General features: G+C 39.0%; 4 protein-coding genes across 10 annotated transcripts in view; 1 reads left to right on the top strand and 3 right to left on the bottom strand.

Moving 5' to 3' along the window:
* The window catches only part of LOC144025414 (uncharacterized), a 50,697-nt gene extending 38,385 nt beyond the window's left edge, over positions 1–12,312 (bottom strand). For 2 of the 3 annotated variants that reach the window (XM_077531390.1, XM_077531388.1), the window contains exons 1-3: positions 12,189–12,312; positions 9,917–10,035; positions 7,406–7,456 (exon numbers count right to left, since the gene is read on the bottom strand). In XM_077531390.1, coding sequence (XP_077387516.1) covers positions 7,406–7,424 — 19 coding nt within the window. In that variant the 5' untranslated portion in view covers positions 7,425–7,456; positions 9,917–10,035; positions 12,189–12,312. Of the gene's footprint in view, positions 1–7,405; positions 7,478–9,916; positions 10,036–12,188 lie in introns of those variants that run through there. The other variant, XM_077531389.1, reaches the window with a different exon arrangement.
* On the bottom strand, positions 384–3,756 carry dcps (decapping enzyme, scavenger). The gene is made up of 6 exons (XM_077531399.1): positions 2,070–3,756; positions 1,571–1,721; positions 1,358–1,503; positions 1,170–1,283; positions 902–1,012; positions 384–822 (listed from the first exon to the last, which is right to left on the bottom strand). The coding sequence occupies exons 1-6, from the start codon at positions 2,271–2,273 to the stop codon at positions 556–558; spliced, it is 993 nt and encodes a 330-aa protein (XP_077387525.1). The 5' UTR covers positions 2,274–3,756; the 3' UTR covers positions 384–555.
* Positions 2,786–9,864, top strand: ids (iduronate 2-sulfatase). Of its 3 annotated transcripts, none has more exons than XM_077531395.1 (13): positions 2,786–3,028; positions 3,332–3,468; positions 3,573–3,750; positions 3,844–3,932; positions 4,290–4,490; positions 4,731–4,901; positions 4,999–5,119; positions 5,449–5,619; positions 5,722–5,828; positions 7,451–7,564; positions 8,575–8,685; positions 8,742–8,939; positions 9,013–9,864. In XM_077531395.1, the coding sequence occupies exons 1-13, from the start codon at positions 2,962–2,964 to the stop codon at positions 9,094–9,096; spliced, it is 1,749 nt and encodes a 582-aa protein (XP_077387521.1). In that variant the 5' UTR covers positions 2,786–2,961; the 3' UTR covers positions 9,097–9,864. The 3 variants fall into 3 exon arrangements, with proteins under 3 accessions (XP_077387521.1, XP_077387524.1, XP_077387522.1); XM_077531398.1 differs by having other exon boundaries at positions 8,575–8,610; XM_077531396.1 differs by having other exon boundaries at positions 2,787–3,028; positions 8,811–8,939.
* A 2,238-nt stretch (positions 12,313–14,550) lies between the features above and the next one.
* aff2 (AF4/FMR2 family, member 2) overlaps positions 14,551–17,435 on the bottom strand; it is a 145,562-nt gene continuing 142,677 nt past the window's right edge. For all 3 annotated transcript variants that reach the window (XM_077531915.1, XM_077531914.1, XM_077531913.1), the window contains exon 28: positions 14,551–16,724. In XM_077531915.1, the coding sequence (XP_077388041.1) occupies positions 16,603–16,724 (122 nt within the window). In that variant the 3' untranslated portion in view covers positions 14,551–16,602. The remainder of the gene's footprint in view (positions 16,725–17,435) is intronic.

The following is a 17,435-nucleotide window of genomic DNA, read 5'->3' on the forward strand; positions in this document are numbered from 1 at the left end:
ATAACTGGAATATTCATTTTTTTTTTTTTTTTTTTTTGTTTTCTCTCCAATGCACTGTACTGCATGTACAGTACAAACTCTACAAGAGAATGCCATTATGTAGTTCAGGGTGTGTCAGTGACTTAAAGAAAATAATATTTCATTGAATTCACTTTGACACTTTGTATATGAAAAATATTGACTTAAAGATTAAACTTTCAGATATTTTTAACTTAACTTTCAATATATATTTAATATTTATAATCTTCAGCGCATACAGTATATAAGCAAAAACACTATGATACATCATTAGTCAGGTTTGAATTTTTATGCCAATTTTCCATAAACTATTAGCATCATTATAATTTCATAGGATCTGAATATTTAAAAAGCACATGTAGAAATCAGGCACAGATGCCATTTATTCAGTGATTTAGGTTGTAAGACATGATTAAAAAAAAAAAAAAAAAAAAACGACATAAAAAAAGTTTGCAGCTAAAAGTACACGTTCACCAAAAACAAATGATCAATGTATAAAAAGGATTGAGAAGCAGCTTGACACTGGCAGGTGGAGCATTATAATTTCCCAGCTTCCTTAAATTGACTGAGCAATCCGTCATCTGCCCGCAAGGAAAAGGACATAGTTCTGGTTTTATAGTAATCTGGGTCTGAGTGAAGGTTCTGGATGACGTCTGTGAGGAGGTGGGCGCGCTCCACGCCACAACCCGGCGCCTCGTAGCCAAGCTTGGTGAAGTGGACGTGAAGGTGGTAGTAAGATGGCTGGTAGTGCAAGTAGACTCTTAGCTTGCTGGCTGGTAGGCCGTAGCGCTGCAGGATGGCCTCCTAATGGCACACGATTACATCAGCACACTATACAAATATTTAAGTCTAAAGTTGTTCAATAAAGTTAGTGTGAAGTCACCTTTCCTTTCTGCAAAATGTTTTGAAGGAGTGGCAAGTGCTCCGATGTCAGATCTCTCAGACTTTTGATGTTTCTCCGATGTGTGATGGCAATCAGGTACAAATTATCCAGCTGGAACGGGACACAATATATTGAATATATATCGAGCAAATAATGTGAGAGGATCTTTTATTACGACATCTGGGAATGATTTTTAAAACCAACCAAAGAAAAAGTGCACAATATGTCTTTTTAAATGAAGTACCAGTGTGGATCATGAATCGTTCACCTGTTTCTGGTCCCATTTGAAATCTGGGAGGAGGACAAATCCAAGCTTTGGGTCTGGATCTTCAAACACTATCCGCTCAGACTCAGCCTTCTTCTCCAGGATGTTATATACCCACTAAGGGAGTGAATGTGATGTCAAGAACAGTAACCCCACAAGATAAGTGCTGACCTTGTTTCAGGCTGACTAACCTGTACACTAAAACTCTGCTTTTGGATGAAGGGAAGTGTGATGGACTGGTAGTCATCTGCTGTCTCCTCCACCAGGAAGCTCTCCTGACGCTGGTATTTCTTCACATGCTTCTCAGTGGCTGGACACACCACGGTCACCTTCATTTCTGAAAATCATATATATAAGTCATCCAGCTTTCCTGCTTCAGACATTTGATGGATTAGTATCGGTACCGTTAAGATGAGGTGGAGCCTGGAGACGGTAGGTGCTGTAGATGTCATTCCTTATATCAAGCGTCAGGGTCGAAGCAGTGAATATTTCAGACAGTGTGTCTTCGCTGATGGGAGTCTTCTCCAGGATGACGACAGCATTCTGCTCAGCAAGCTGATGATCACGTGGACAACCAAAACATAAATGTAGGGAAATAATAATAATAATATTACATTCTAAAAAATAATAATAATACCCACACTCAGGTGGACTCCCCCTCATATTAACTTTCTTCTTACGCTGTGAGTCAAATAATTAAAAACTCACTAATGTAAAAGAGAATTGTCTACTCCCGCCAAAATAACCGATTGACCAGTTAAAGTTTGAATTACCAAATCGGAGGTCGATATTAAAGTTTAAATTGATCACTCTCGTATCAATTCTATCGTTAAAAAACAGCGATCACGTTAGCAATTGGCGATACATATTGCAAGCTAGAAGCTAAATATTCATATTACTTACTTTTCCGTGGACGAAGATGGTTTTCTCCCTGGCAGAGTCACTCAGCACGGTCGTCGTTTGAAAGCCAGACAGGACATTTTTTCCAGATTCCTCTCCATTCTCTCCTTGACCATCTTCATGGTCTGTTTTTGTCTTCTTGGTTCTTTGAGAAAAATCATCGGATGCTTCAGGATTATTTTCACGTTTAGTTGAAATGTCCGCCATGTTTGACGCCACTGCCTCACTTCCCAAAGAGTGTTTATGGCAGAGAGAAAACTCCCTCTGACTCACAACAAAACCGGCAAAATCGTGCGCAAGAGCGGAAGACCGGAAGTACCGCGCATGTGTGGTTGGTGTCTATGACTATTATGAATATGGGTCATACACAATTATTTTTTTGTTTTACAATTTGAAAACCTTGACAAGTTGACAAGAGTAAAGCTAAACCCTCCGATATTAATTTAAATGACACACATATTTAGAAAGACATTTTGACGCGAGAGTGTCTTTTTACTCATTCTATCTTATTTGTTCATTCATTTGGATTAACGCGACCCTTTTTATACACAACGAAGTACATAATCACCTCATCGTTCCATATTTCCGTCATAAATTAAGAATTTAGCGAAGCGCCAAATCAACTCTTGGCAGCGAGGCGTGATAACCCTGATTGACATATTATTTAGCCAACAGAATATTCGATAGTCTCTGCTTAGGGGCGGGGTTACTTCATTGTAGACCAATGAGGATACAGTCAGACTTTAATAGGAAGCTATTATATAGGAAGCGCACTTATATGTTATTTATGTGTTGATGTTTGGGGGGCGACTGAAGCTGTGGAGCAGGGATGCAAAATCCATTTGACGTTAACTTATGTAAATGACTAAGGGTGCCAGCTGGGCGTAAAAGCAACATGTACATTACTGCCCATAAATGTCTCATCGTCGTCCTTCATGCGCTTGTAGTGATTGCGAGACAAGGTAAACCTTCCAAGTTTTTAAAGTTATACATTGTAATACTAAAGAACAAGTGTTACACAAGAACAAGAACCCAATTGTCATTTTTATTACTTTCAGTCGAGTGTTTGATCTAATTTAGCAGTGATTCATGATAATTACATGCTTGTTATCCACTTTGTTGCTGGACTAAACTGTAAAATAAATGATCGTTTGTGCCGATTCCAGTTTGCTACCACAGATTTATTACTTCCTCTTTACATTTTAAAGATCAACATTTTCATAGTTTCAGTTGATGTTGGTGTAACTTTTTTTTTCTTTGCATAGACAGACGAAATGTTCTTTTTATTATTGCTGACGACCTGAGGACATCATTGGGCTGTTATGGAGACGTGACAGTAAAGTCACCAAACATTGACCAACTGGCATCCAAAAGTCATGTTTTTCTCAATGCATTTGCACAGGTAGCCATCTTTGGTATATTACTACATTTTAGACTATGATGCAAGCACATACTGTGGTCTTTGCTTGCACATTTGAATGTGTTTCTGGTTGTTGTTGTTTGCAGCAAGCTGTGTGTGCACCTAGTCGAACATCCATGTTAACAAGTCGCAGACCGGATACAACCAGATTGTATGATTTTAAATCCTACTGGCGAGTGCATTCTGGAAACTACACCACTCTTCCACAGTATTTTAAATCCCAAGGTTATGCTACCATGTCTGTGGGCAAAGTTTTTCACCCAGGTAAATTGAATTAATGACAAACAGCATACATTTGCTAATTTTCTTCTCATTTGCTGCATTTTCAACAATGGCTGTGCTGTATTTGTCTGCCAGGCATTGCTTCCAACCACACTGACGACTATCCTTACAGCTGGTCCATCCCTGCGTACCATCCTGCTTCATTCAGATTTGAGAAAGAAAAGGTACAGTACAGGCAAGAACAAAAATTTATCGGACAGTACTAAACCTGTGCAGCCACACTATCCTTGTTTAGACTAAATACACTGACCGTATTTTCATAAACTGAGACTATAAAAATATACAGGATGCACCAAAGACACAATAACCTTTACAGATGAACTGAATTGACCTTCTCTAAACCTCTGATAGTAATAGGATAGTAATAGAGATGCATAGAGACAGGAAGAGTCACTGAAAGGCATAAAAAATAAGTGGTTGTCCTTGCACTTAAAAGTTCAGAGGTCAAATTAAGTTCACCTTCAAAAGGTGAAAGTGCGTTTTGGGTACTTCCTGAAATAAATCTGTTACTTTGTTTTCAGGTGTGTAAAGGAGAGGATGGTCACCTCCACGCCAACCTGTTGTGTGCAGTGAATGTCACCGAGCAGCCTGGAGGAACGTTGCCAGACATGGAGAGCGTAGACGAGGCGGTGAGACTTCTGAAGACTCGGACCACTGATGACAATCCTTTCTTCCTGGCTGTGGGCTTTCACAAACCCCACATTCCCTTCCGTATACCACAGGTATGCTATGAAGTTGATATACTTCTTGGGATCTTGACTGCATCATGTTTTTAATACGACAAATTAACAGACACTCACCTCCAAAAGTATTGCAACCGTTAGTAGACTAAAAAAATGTAGTTGGGTGTGACCGTACACGCAATGGTCGCAAAAATAAAATAAAATAAAAAATACAAAGTATGTCAACATTTAGAATTTGAGTCACACTTGATAGAGTATGTTTTGAATTTTGTATTCCAGGAGTATCTGCACCTCTATCCCATAGAACAAATGAATCTGGCCCCTGACCCGGATGTTCCGAAAGGCCTTCCCCCTGTGGCCTACAATCCTTGGACTGACATTAGGAAGCGAGATGACGTCCACAAGCTCAATATTAGCTTCCCTTATGGACCGATTCCTAAAGACTTTCAAGTATGAATTTTACTCATTGAACATAAATAAAAAAAAAAAAAAAAAGAAACGATGACCTTGTGACCGTCCTTCTAAACGCTACGTCATTGTCTTCTAGCTACGTGTCCGCCAGCACTACTATGCCGCTGTGTCCTACATGGATGCGCAGGTCGGACGGCTGCTCAGTGCCCTCGATGCCCTGGCTCAGAGCACAATCGTGGTTTTCACCTCCGATCATGGTTAGTCACGACTAGTGCTTTGGAAAATGGTTTGTGTGCGATGTTGTAGTTAAAACATGCCAGGTCATTGCTTTCGCAGGAGAATTGTTTTTTTTAGTGAGCAATTCAGCAATGTTTTTGTATGCTGGGCGTAAATGCGTTTAGGTGCTGCTATTGAATGGCAGCCACCAGAGGGCAGTGTTGTAACAGTAATGATGCTATTTTGGTTTAGGTGTAATATTCTCAACCTAATTTGTTGCATTAAGTACTGCCCACGAAGAAAATGGTCAAAGGAACATCTTTACTTATTTCTTGGACACTTTCGTGTTCTCATTCTCATTTTGTTTCAGGTTGGTCACTAGGTGAGCATGGTGAATGGGCAAAATACTCCAACTTTGATGTGGCAACACGTGTCCCGCTTATATTTTATGTCCCTGAACCTCCCGCATCTTACAGTGGGCTGACAGAATCTACCTTTCCCTTTTTGGACGTCTTTAGTCAATCAGAGTTCATCTTCAAAAGTAAGAACACACTCTTCTCAAAATAATGTTTTTTTTTCCTTGTCATAAATAATTTCCTCAATTTGAGGCTTCTTGAAAGTGATTTAGTCATGTCATTTCCAGCTGCTAAAGTTGTGGAAAATGTGGTGGAGCTTGTGGCTGTTTTTCCAACTGTCTGTCACTTGGCTGGTCTGAAAGCACCTGCTCCCTGTCCTGAAGTTTCTTTCCAGGTACTTATGATGCTTTAAATAACTCCTTTTACATTTTTTTCCCCTAAAAAATAAACATTTTAAAAAATCATTTCAAACACACTTGCCATGTTAGTAAATCTTCCAGTCTGACTAAAATGTTGCAGAACTACTTTTGACTGAATTGAAGCAGCAAACTAAATGGATTAGCTTTCAATGATCACATTACAGAAAAAGTCAGATACTTTGTCTGATCATGCACATTCCAACTCCTCCAAAATTTATAGATTTAAGTCTTTAAGACTATTACATACCCTAAAATGTAATAATTTGCCAGTATTATGTGGTAGGATCTTATCCGTTCCTTCATGAATGTGTCTCAGTGCACAATAAACACAGTCTAGATGAGTTTTGCACAGAAGAACTTGCGAGTCCTGACCTTAAGACCAGCAAATAACTTTGGGATGAACTGCTGGTAAATTGCTAGTGTGTCAGTTAATGGACAAAACACTTAAAAATTTGTAGAAAATCTTGACACAAAAGTGTAAGCTGGCTAAGTCACAAAGGGGAGATTCAATTCTCTTCTATAACATATAAATACGTTCAATATTAAATGTTGTAAGTGTCCCAAAGACGTATTTATGCATTTTTTTTTTATGTTTTTTTTTTTTATGCTAGAGCATACAGTAGGCTTTGATGCAGCCTCTCAACTGCAAAGAACGGTTGAATAAATGGTATTTATTACAAAAACGGCCAGCAGGTGGCAGCAGAGTATAAGAGATCAACCAGGGCTGTGTTGAAAAAAGCTAAATTACTCACAATTCTAAATATCCATCCATCCATCATCTACCGCTTTAATATTCATTTTGGTATGTTGTGTTTTTTTTGTGTGTGTGTTTTAATAGCAAGAGGACACAATATTCTGTGGGCCTTGCAAAATCAGTCGAAATCCCGTAAAACAGCCGGGAGTGAAGGGGATTGCGACTTTGAAAATGGCTGGGAGCGAAATTAATGTTGTTAAATACATAAGTGTTGTACAGCATAACAGTGCTGCCCGTGAGAATAATTAGCTACACTGACAATTCTTAAAATAAGAGTATAATCCTAACAACTGTAATTGCAGCAATACAATTCACATTGTACCAGGAAATGTGCTAAAGGCAGCAGCCAAGCGTTGAAGGCATTAAAAAGAAAAAGAAAAATCAACCAAACCAGTTTGAATTCTTGGTCATGCAGTGAAAATTATCAATGCGCACACAGAGATGTTGATTGTCTGAAAAATAATTCTGGTGTAAACAGCTGGATGTCTCGTGCACCCTGAGCCAAATCGCCACACAAAGCTGCTCACGCGACATTTCTGGCATGCCATGTAAAACATTAAGCCAACTTCCTCCCACCACTTCGTTGCTAGGTATATTTGAATTTTCAATTCTCTTCCATGTAGTCCTAAGAAGACTTTGCATGCTGTTTGGCTTCACATTAGAACTCTGGTAGACCAACAAATATTCGGGGCATGAAAGGTTTCCCATCACGACATTCATCTAACTGCAGGGGTCTTTAAACATAGTCTATTCATAATGAGTTGTTTAAAAGAATGATGTAACAAGATGTGGGCATACCTGTAGTTAGCGTTGACATTTCTTCTTCTTCTTTTTTTGTTTCAGGAGCAGCTGTGTACAGAGGGAAAGAACTTGGCACATGAGTTCAAACCTAAAAAGCAAAAAAATAATGAGGCCGTGTCTTTCAGCCAGTATCCACGACCTGCTGATACACCACAGGTACCATCATCGCTGCTTGAGTTATTTACGTGCACTTTCATGTGTTCTGTATGTAAACACAACCATATCGCATATGTAAATTCGGTCCAAAAACAAACCCATCATGTATCATCATGTAAATCAAGCCATATAGTATTTGAGTTTAGTGTTGTCACTATTGAATATTTTTTTGAAATCGATTGATCTGATTCATTTTCATTTTGCATTAAAGTGTATTACAAAAGTATTTTCTCCCCTGGTTACTGTCTATTAACCAGTGATGGGTGTTTATTTTGTACTTCGTATTCATATAGTGATTAAAAAAAAAAAAAAAATCCAAATTAAAAACATATGTTGCAAATGTTGTAAATAACCAGTTATATTTTCTTGTATTGTATTTTTATTTTATTTTGGAATTTTGCATTGTAAATAGTCACTTCCAGTTTTGGGCTAAAACTTTTATTTTGAAGACTCATTTCCGGTTTAGGTCATTTTTTTTGTACTAAGGTAGCTTAATAGTTGGACAAGTTTGTTGCACAGTGTCAAAGAATGACCTCTTGGATTGGTAGCACCTCCGAAGAGGCAAACGGTGCTTTTTGTTTAATAATTTGTTTATTAGTACTTACTATGTTTGTACATATATGCACTTTTTGATTATTCAAACGATTACGTGCTAATTAAAATAGTTGTCAATTAATTTGATAATCAATTACTAGTTGATTAATCGATTAATTTTGACTGCTCTAGTTGCGTTATGCTCCATCCATGATCCATCATCCTGATCGATGCTGAAATTCAAATCGGCTTGACATATGTTTTGCCGACAGCAGTCTGACGGTTGTCGTGACTCCCAAGCTGTGTGTGATTACCTCCAACTGCAACACCATAAACGGGACAGATGTGATTCTGAGACCTTTTGCTTTTTCCTCTCACATCTGACGCCCGACTCTGACAACTGATGATGTCCTAAAATGTTGGCTGGACCCATGTCGCTTCAAGTCTCCGGTGTCATGATTGTCATCGTCTGTTAGGAGGACTCGGACCTCCCTGACCTCAAAGACATAAAGGTGATGGGCTACTCTCTGCGCACCTGCGACTACCGATTCTCTCTGTGGCTGGGCTTCGACCCCAAATCATATCAAGTAAGAATTCACCCTTGGAATATAACCACACAGCATTGACGCCATCTTTCTTGCAGCTTGTCTGCAGGATGACTGATCCTCTGTCTTATGCGGTTGACATTTGCCACTATCGTCAATTTGGAAAGGTCAACGTGTCTGATGTCCATGCTGGGGAGCTGTACATGCTCGCAGACGACCCCGGTGAGGACGAGAACGTCTATCGTGACTATGAGCAGCACAGCATGACGATGAGGAAGATGAAGAACATGCCTCCTGTACGTTTGCTAAGTTATGTCCATTATTTTAGATTGTTCATCGATGTGATTCATCGCTTTCTTTCCTGTCCAGACTGCGAGTGTACAGATGAGGATGAAGCTTCAGCTCCTTTACCTCACAGCGGGAATGAAGATGAGTGGACGTAAAGCACGATGACAGACGGCACACGGGCAATAAAACCCAGAAAAGGGAAAAATATTGACTATTTTTTTTACAAAATAGATGTAATCAGTGGTTAAACTTTTAACATGTGCTATCTTTATTAATATTTGAGCTTCAAAGATCAAACCGTGTCTTTTAATTCACTTTTTTTTTTTTTTTTTTTTTTGCGAGGCAAACACGGCAGCACACAAGGTCAAATTTCAACAGCATGCACTCTTGATAAACCGCTTTAATTAGTTGAAAATTATTCACTGAATTTTACACGCTGCTTCCTCCAGGAATTTTGGTAATGAGAGCGTTGAACTTGTTTTTCTCGAAGTTTTCTCCACAGGTGTTGCGTTAAAAGTGACATTTCCGAAGCGCTGCGTCACCTTGTAAACACGTGAACTCAATTTGTGCCATCTGTTATAATTCAGTGCAAATGACAACAAGCGTTTCCACTCTACCTGATGTTCCACAGAATGTGTTTGTGAAAATGTATGGTTTGAAAATATGCAAATTATTCATATTTAACATACACATGGTAACACTGGTAAATCATAATTATATTCAGTAAATACAGTATTTGGATTAAAAAACAAAACATGAATATAAAACAACTTTCTACCTGTTCGTGACCCACTTTTAGGTCCCGACCCAGCAGTTATGAATCATTATCATAGAATATGACGATTTGTACAGTGTTGCACTAATAGCTTTTGAACGTTTTGCATTTCTCTGCTTCTGTGATTTGTATAAATAAAATAAATCTCAATTTTGACACCTCATTGTTCAACTTGGAGATATCACACAATTACTGTGATGGATGCTTTACCTTAACGATGGGGAAAATGAAGCTTCATGAACCCCTTGCAATAGTTTTTCTTTACTCCTCCAGATGGTCCTCAAGAACTGCTGTCTTGTTGTCTCCCAAGTCTCCCTCCTCCAACGCACCTGATTCAAATGATCAGCTCATCAGCAAGTTGTGTAGAAGTGTCAAAGGCAGTATCGAGTATGGTTGGGGAAATCCAAGTCTTAAAAGTAAAAACCCTGAAACTGTTTGGTTTGACCGTGTAGCCGCAGGTGCGTCTAATCAACAGGTGGAGACGATCTTGTTTTCACTGCCACTTGAGTAGAAGCACCTGTGGCTAAAGTCAATCTGTGGCAGGGTTTTTACTTTCTGGACCTGGATTCCACAACCCGGATGAAAACATTTTGTTGTTGTTATAGATCTGACGATCCATTCATTTCTATTGTGTTTTTTTCTCCCTCTCTTTCTTTCTTCTTCTGTATCTTTTCCGCATGTGCACATTTCATCCATATTGCATTATTTCTTTCCCCCCCCCACCACTCTTTAAAAAATGAACAAGGTGGTCACTTAACAGGTTGGTAAAACACACATGATGCAACGGGGAATAACAACAGCTGTTATCAATAAACATGCAATTCCTAACACTACTTTACAAAATGCCACTAGGGATGCTGTAAAGTGCAGCCTGGGGAAGATGATGTTGGGAGTCCCAGCATGCTTAGCGGCACCTCTTATGTTTTATCATTGTGCATAGATATAATAATTTGATTTTATCATTAACGTGCTAGGAATATGAGGACTCGGGTTCGAGTCCAGGCTCCGGCCTTCCTGGGTGGAGTTTGCATGTTCTCCCCGTTCCCGCGTGGGTCTTCTCCGGGTACTCCGGTCTCCTCCCACATTCCAAAGACATGGACTTTGCAGTTTGCAAGTCAGAGCCAGATTTGTCATCAAATTTTAGGAGCATTTCGTCCAGTGAGTTTGGCGCTCAGCGGTTCAGCTTCAGTTTCATGTTGTTTACATGAATATAAAGCAGGACTGTACGTGGGTCACTGTGGCCGTGCCCGTCTTGTGTCAGCCCGTAAATGCGCCTCAGTGGTTTCATCCGATCAATATTTATCATCCCGAGCAGTGATCTCTTACCACGATCACATTGATCTAATGACAATTACGTTATTGTTTACCTGCTGCCTCCTTTTTTTTTTTGTTCTCAGTGTGACATATGTAGCTGTCCCTTCTCCTCCAGCCACTCTGTCTTTGTCACACTCTCATTATGATTCATACACTGCTAATCACATTACCACTATGGGATCATAGCCTGACAGGTCGCCGTGCCTTTCTGTTAACATTGATGACATACACAATTACATTAGAGAGATGGAGTGCGTGCGTGCGGGTGAAAAAGCTTAGCTCAGCTGCCTTGCGCCAGGGTTGGTCTCAACTGTGTGTACGTGCGTTTGCGTGTGAGAATGAAGAAAAACAAGCTCACTTTCCACTTAAGTCCCAGAAAACTTCACAGTTTTCCTCATGGAATGTATCCAATAGACATTAAATGTGCTACTTTTGGGGCTAATTGCTTCTCTCTGTCGGCTATTAACTTCACCTTAGTGGGAAATGATTCATAGATTTTTATTGTGCAATATTTCATGAACTATTCACCTCAAACAGTAGAGAGTTGCTGTATAAACAAATAAATGAACTGAAAACATTGCACATGCTGGATTTATTTTATATAGTCCCTGAAGGAAGCCTCTTGTAAGATGATACACATGAAAACCTGTTGGCTTACACGTATGCGTACTTTTACTCTATCTACTGGATTTCTCCTGGTATCCTGGCTTTCTCCGACTGTAGCATCGTGGGTTGAAATAAAGGTGGTTTCTCCAACTGATGGCTCACAATTTTTTTATTGACCTTTCCTTATTGTGAACACACCGTAAGAGCTACAATACAAAACAAAATGAAATACTATTAACAACTCAAACGGCATGTTCTGTGCCTACATTTGACCATATTTAAACCCTGTACTATAAACGAATTACTTTATTGTTCTATAGCCTTTACAATATCCTTTTTTACTACAATTAAACTAGTGTATACACAAATGTTAACCTTTCCCTTTGTCATTTCCTTATAACAAAAAATAAACCATACAAATCCTCAGTAAACAAAATCTTGAGCCTTAGCGTTGTGCGTTAGCACACTCTAGTGGGTAAAATGTGTTTCACCACGCAGCAAATCAAACAACGTGAAATATAGAGATATTAATCAATTAACCATAAACATGACGAACACAAACCTCGTTCCCTTCTCAACCAGGTGCTAATGAATAGGTCGGTGAATCCTTAATCTTAGTTGTTTTCCTTCTCTCTATCATGCTGGCGCACACACGTCTTCCTCGACTTTGGAAAGACGTTACAAAATGGCGGTATGTCGGTTCGTTATGTAATTTCCTCTCGATTTTTGACACCACTGCCTGTTCACTTCAAAATAAAATCGTCACCTATATTACAAGAGCACAATGCAACTATACAATTCTAATGTACAAAAATGCAATACCAAAAATAATAGCAGGTTCATTTACACCGACCTTTTAAAAATATGCATGTTAGGTTATTTGAGGACTCCAAATTGTCCTTATGAGTGCAACCAGTCCAGGGTGTACCTCAAACAAACAGTAAATGGTTGTCCATTTCGAGAATGGATGGATGGATGCTGTACAGTACCATGAAAAAAATATTTCCCGCTTCTAAAATTCTTTTTAAGGTATACCCCTCAAGCATATATGCTTCAAACGATTTCCTTGGCCTACGTTCGGAGTCTGTCTCCTGTCTTGTCCGCATATGCAAATTTGGCTGTGCGAACCCCCGCTCCTGATTGGTGGACTGGTGTTGCGCTCGTTCCTGGTTGGCTGCCGGCTGTCATTGGCTTCCTCAAGCGCCAGTTTTGAATTTTGTGTTTACAAATCGCAATGGAAATCCGTCGGACCAAGATCAGACAAAGTTTTGCTTTTGAAAATTAGTTAGTTTTAATTGGTTTTCATACATTCAAAAAATGAATAAATAAATTAATTAAATGACACCACCACCAGGACTTTTTTTTTTTTTTTTTTTTCTGGCCAGCCATTCAAAGAGCCATTTTATGTAAATAATTGGAACATACCACTGAATAGATTAAATGTAGCAATCATGGTGGTCTGAAATTGTACAGCAGTGTAACATAATTCAAAATTACATTTGCACAGTTTAATGGCGCAGACGACACACAAAAGTCGTTAAAGCGGTCTGCATAAACCTTTAAATTTGCATTGATACATAAATCATGAAGTTTAATGATCACTGAGGGACAGAATGGATCCGTTCGCATCTAAAACTCAACAACGCACGCAGGTTAATACGTCGTCAAGATACATGTTTGATCTGCTGATTGGAAATGAAGATGCAAATCATTGGGCTGAGTAGTAGATCACAATGATAAATATCACATTTGCTCACAGGAAACGTGTGAAAGGCATACGCTTTACAATTTCAAGTTCATGTCTTTGAATATTGAGTCCCTCTTATATTGAGTCTTCTAATTTTCATTCTTAGCCACCTCCAAACTTAGGCTTCTTTCTTTCATTCTGAAATGTATTCTAATATATACGCACGAAAGCCAATGAATTAAAGATCCACTGCAAAGGAGGCGAATAGTTGAATGAATGTCGAAATAAGCATCCATTAGCTTGAAGAGGATAAACATGCCTGTGTTAATGGAAGGCCTCTTTATAGCAAACAGACCTTGCTGAGTGCACCTGTGAGGTTTTGTTCATTAAAAATCATGCTCCAATTATGAGTATCCATTAATGGTGTTTTTTTTTTTTTTTTTTGTTATGCCCATGAATACACTGGTAGCTGTAGATTTCAGATGTGCTACTGCTTTGTGAAAATTCAAGGTTTTACTTTTCTTCTTTACATTACTTTCCTTCCCCACTGCAGTTAATTTCTCATTTTAAAGCGACGCGTGTCTCTTTAATGGTGTTAAACCAGCAGCCATTTTGGTGGTTGCTGCTTGTTCGCAAGGCCTTGCTGCCTTCCAGTTTCAAGACTTAACAACAATGTCCAAACATAGACCAGTTCAAAAAGAAATATAAAATCAACATTTTTGAAAAGTATAGGCAAGAGGAAGTGCTTGTCAATGAAAAGTAATATTGGTTATTGTTGTTATTATCATTATTATTATTATTGTTATTATGACTGTATTATTAGTGTTGATATTGACACTTAAACATAAAAAAAACAAAACATATTTACACGTTATTGGGAGCAAATGAGTTAAAAAGAAATGTAACTGTTGATTTCCTTCCTATTTACTCACATATTCACGTTTCTGTTCTCATTCACATCAAATTTGTTGCAAGCAGTTCTTAGTTCAAACTTATTGTGTGTTTGATTTTCAGCGAAATTGTAGTTTCCCCTGCGATTGGCTGGCAACCAGTTCAGGGTGTACCACGACTACTGCCCGAAGCTGGCTGGGATAGGCTCCAGCGACCCTTGTGAGAGGAGTAAGCGGTTAAGAAGATGGATGGATTGATTGTAGTGTCCCGGTTTTAAATTTTGAAAATCTGGTCACCGTATTCTACTGTATTATAAATATTTCAAGAACTGGTGACACTGGACACAAGCAGTTGTTGGACGCTACCATTTATTGCATGCAACGTTTTTCCATATCAGGCATTTCAGACGAACCCTCAAAACATCAAGAAAAAGAACAATGGAAACTTGACACTTTGAATCACGTATTTTTTTTCCTTAAAGCCAAACCCCAATGTCATCATACAGAAAATGCTAGTAAAAAGCTCATGGAAACATTTGATTTTACAAAAAACAATCTCATATTTGTACCAATATGGTATGGAAAATCACTTAGATTCAGTATTTGTTCTTAAATAAATAGAGCAATTCCCACTGGACATGAATAGAGGCACTTAAGTTTTTTTTTTCTTTTTTTCCCTATTTTGTCAAATGTTCTTCACATCCGCATTGTCTTCCATACACATTCAGCAGTGGTTACGTGATTGCGAACCAAAACACTCACTCTTAGATTTACGGAGACCATGAACAACAACAACAAAATAAATACAATCAAAATCAAACTGCACAGGAGGAAGCTTGGAGTTTTCATGTGGCCGATTCGTTACCGTGCAGATGCGACAATGAACAAACACGCATTCCTTTCTCGCACTCGCGCGCGCACAAAAAAAACCTCTCACGCAGACACGCATGGCAGAATACAGATGTTCGATATCTCGTTTCACGTCATTCAATCGTCCGGTCACTTTGAACTGACACAAACAACCACAACAACAATAACACAACAACATTACCGTTTGCAGGAGTCACAGTCCGTATATTGTGGAACACAAACATCATCGTTGTCCCGTCATTGTTCGAAGACTCGACGCACTCCGCTGTACACGAACACACACAACAACACAACAAACGACCAAAAAAAGTCCAGTGGAGATTTCATCAGATTCAATTTTGTGCAAAGTTGCCATTGTTGCACAGTCTTCTGGAGCCCAACTTTGGACGGTTTAGATGGGTTTGGTGGGTTACCGTGGGAGCCAGAACCGGTAGAAATAACTCAAGCAATATCAAAACGTGTTATTATTTGTGCGCTGATTGGTAGACTGATTATTCTTTGGTGAAAATTTTCCACTTAGAACAATGACAGAAAGGTCCCAAGCAAATCTTGATTATCTCCACTGCTTAGATTGTATATTTGGTTCTATGTCTTGAGATTTCCATCAGTACAGCAAAAAAAAAAAAAAATTAGGAACAATAATGAGGTTAACTCAGACATTGAGAGCAAATGATTAGAGTCAGGATTTAGTGCAAAGGCAGTAACACATGAAAATAACTCATTTGAAGATGAATTTTCACATAAATATGCAATCTAGGACTCGTCAGACCGCAGCAAAAAAAAACTGTCAAATGCTGTATTATGATCCACATGCAGGTCAACATGGTCAATTCAGTTGCTGAAAATGCAACCATATTTGTTGAATTTTGAAAACACAAAAAAAAAGTAAAGGACACAATCACAAAGATCAAATCATTTTGCGATAAATTGCCACAGGAGAATTTAGAGCACGTTATAGTGGCAGATGTGACTCTTCTGTTAACAACTTATTTATAGTGTTTCTAAGCGAGCCGGCCTTTACCTGTATGGCCCTTATCTACTGTAATTGTATTGGGCAAGTACTTCAGCAGCTGGATCAATATCAGTATTTTTCTTGGACGGAGCCTCCATAGAGCTTCTTTCCAAGAGTCATCATCTTTCATCGCAATCAGCTTTGAACATTTCCTTCTGAAAATGAGCCCATCTTGTTAAAAATACATCCAACTTATATTCCTATTCAGGGAGGAATTTAAACGGAGTATAATTGTTGTCTCTCCAAAGAGGCACATCAATTTAATTATGCTAATTTGCACTCAGCGAGTCCCATTCAAATGATGTAGTTACTGTTAATTCCTAAGTGTGGATTGATTTTTGCCCAATTAATCCAGCTAGTCGATGCCGTTACTTTATGACTGCATGTTGAGTCATTTGAAGGACCCCAGCGGGGACGAAAGCGTCATTTGTGTGTGTCATCTCTCGGATGCCAGTTCTAGCTCCCAGGCCCATTTTAGGATTTTTTTTTTTTATAGCTGGCTGTGGTCCAGCAGCGCCTACAGCAGGTGAGCCTCAATGCGGAGCCAGTGCAGCCCCTGTCTGATGTAACGGACCAGCTCGGTCATGGCGCTCTGCTGACTCAAAGGCTCCATCACCGAGTCGAGCTCCTGGAAGAACTCTGCGGGGAGACAAGGAGACACTCCGACTCAAACATTTAACTCCACTTCAGATTCTTTCACTGGTACGGCTGAGAAGGTTTTTAGCAAACGACATAACGGCACTCAGACTGTTTCCAATAATGGGGTTGATGTTTGGGAATCCAACAGCGAACGGAGTTCACTCATGATGCACCTGCACAATTTAAAGGCCCGGTATGCCGGTTTCACTCAGGAAAATGCACTTTTGAAATACAGAATGTACACACTTTTAACTTTCTCTCAGTCTACAGATCTGGGTTTATGTTAATCTTTGGTGGTGATTTTGTCCTAAACCTCCTAAACGTCACACAGTCGACACCTTTACATGGGTTGTAAACACTGTCTTTCCACAGAAACGTCCCGCTGTTTACAAAACAAACACAAAATGGCAAAATACAGGCTGGGGGGTGGGGGTGTTAGGAAAAAATCACCACCAGACATTAAGAGAAGCCCAGATCTGTAAATTGAGAACTAGTTTGTTTGTTTAAACCCTGTATTTAAAAAGTGCATTTTCCCGAGTGAAACCGGCAGACTGCACTTGCAATACAAGATGTGTATAAAAAAAATAAAAAAAATAAAAAATAAACAGTAATTGTAATGAAAATGTATCTGAAAATATTGACAATACAGTGAACCACTGCTTATTCATGGTTTGGCATTCACAATTTGCCTTTATTTTTTGCAACCTATCT

The sequence above is a fragment of the Festucalex cinctus genome, chromosome 9, assembly GCF_051991245.1.
Source record: "Festucalex cinctus isolate MCC-2025b chromosome 9, RoL_Fcin_1.0, whole genome shotgun sequence".
NCBI classification, from domain to species: domain Eukaryota; kingdom Metazoa; phylum Chordata; class Actinopteri; order Syngnathiformes; family Syngnathidae; genus Festucalex; species Festucalex cinctus.

Bases quoted from the DNA above. Each gene is read 5' to 3' on its own strand.
- dcps (XM_077531399.1), bottom strand. From the start codon at position 2,273: ATGGCGGACATTTCAACTAAACGTGAAAATAATCCTGAAGCATCCGAT. The intron at 1,013-1,169 runs GTGAACGATTCA...GTCCCGTTCCAG, and splicing joins TCAAATGGGACCAGAAACAG to CTGGATAATTTGTACCTGAT. The intron at 823-901 runs GTGACTTCACAC...GTGTGCCATTAG, and splicing joins ACATTTTGCAGAAAGGAAAG to GAGGCCATCCTGCAGCGCTA.
- ids (XM_077531395.1), top strand. From the start codon at position 2,962: ATGTACATTACTGCCCATAAATGTCTCATCGTCGTCCTTCATGCGCTT. The intron at 4,902-4,998 runs GTATGAATTTTA...ATTGTCTTCTAG, and splicing joins CGATTCCTAAAGACTTTCAA to CTACGTGTCCGCCAGCACTA. The intron at 5,120-5,448 runs GTTAGTCACGAC...ATTTTGTTTCAG, and splicing joins GGTTTTCACCTCCGATCATG to GTTGGTCACTAGGTGAGCAT.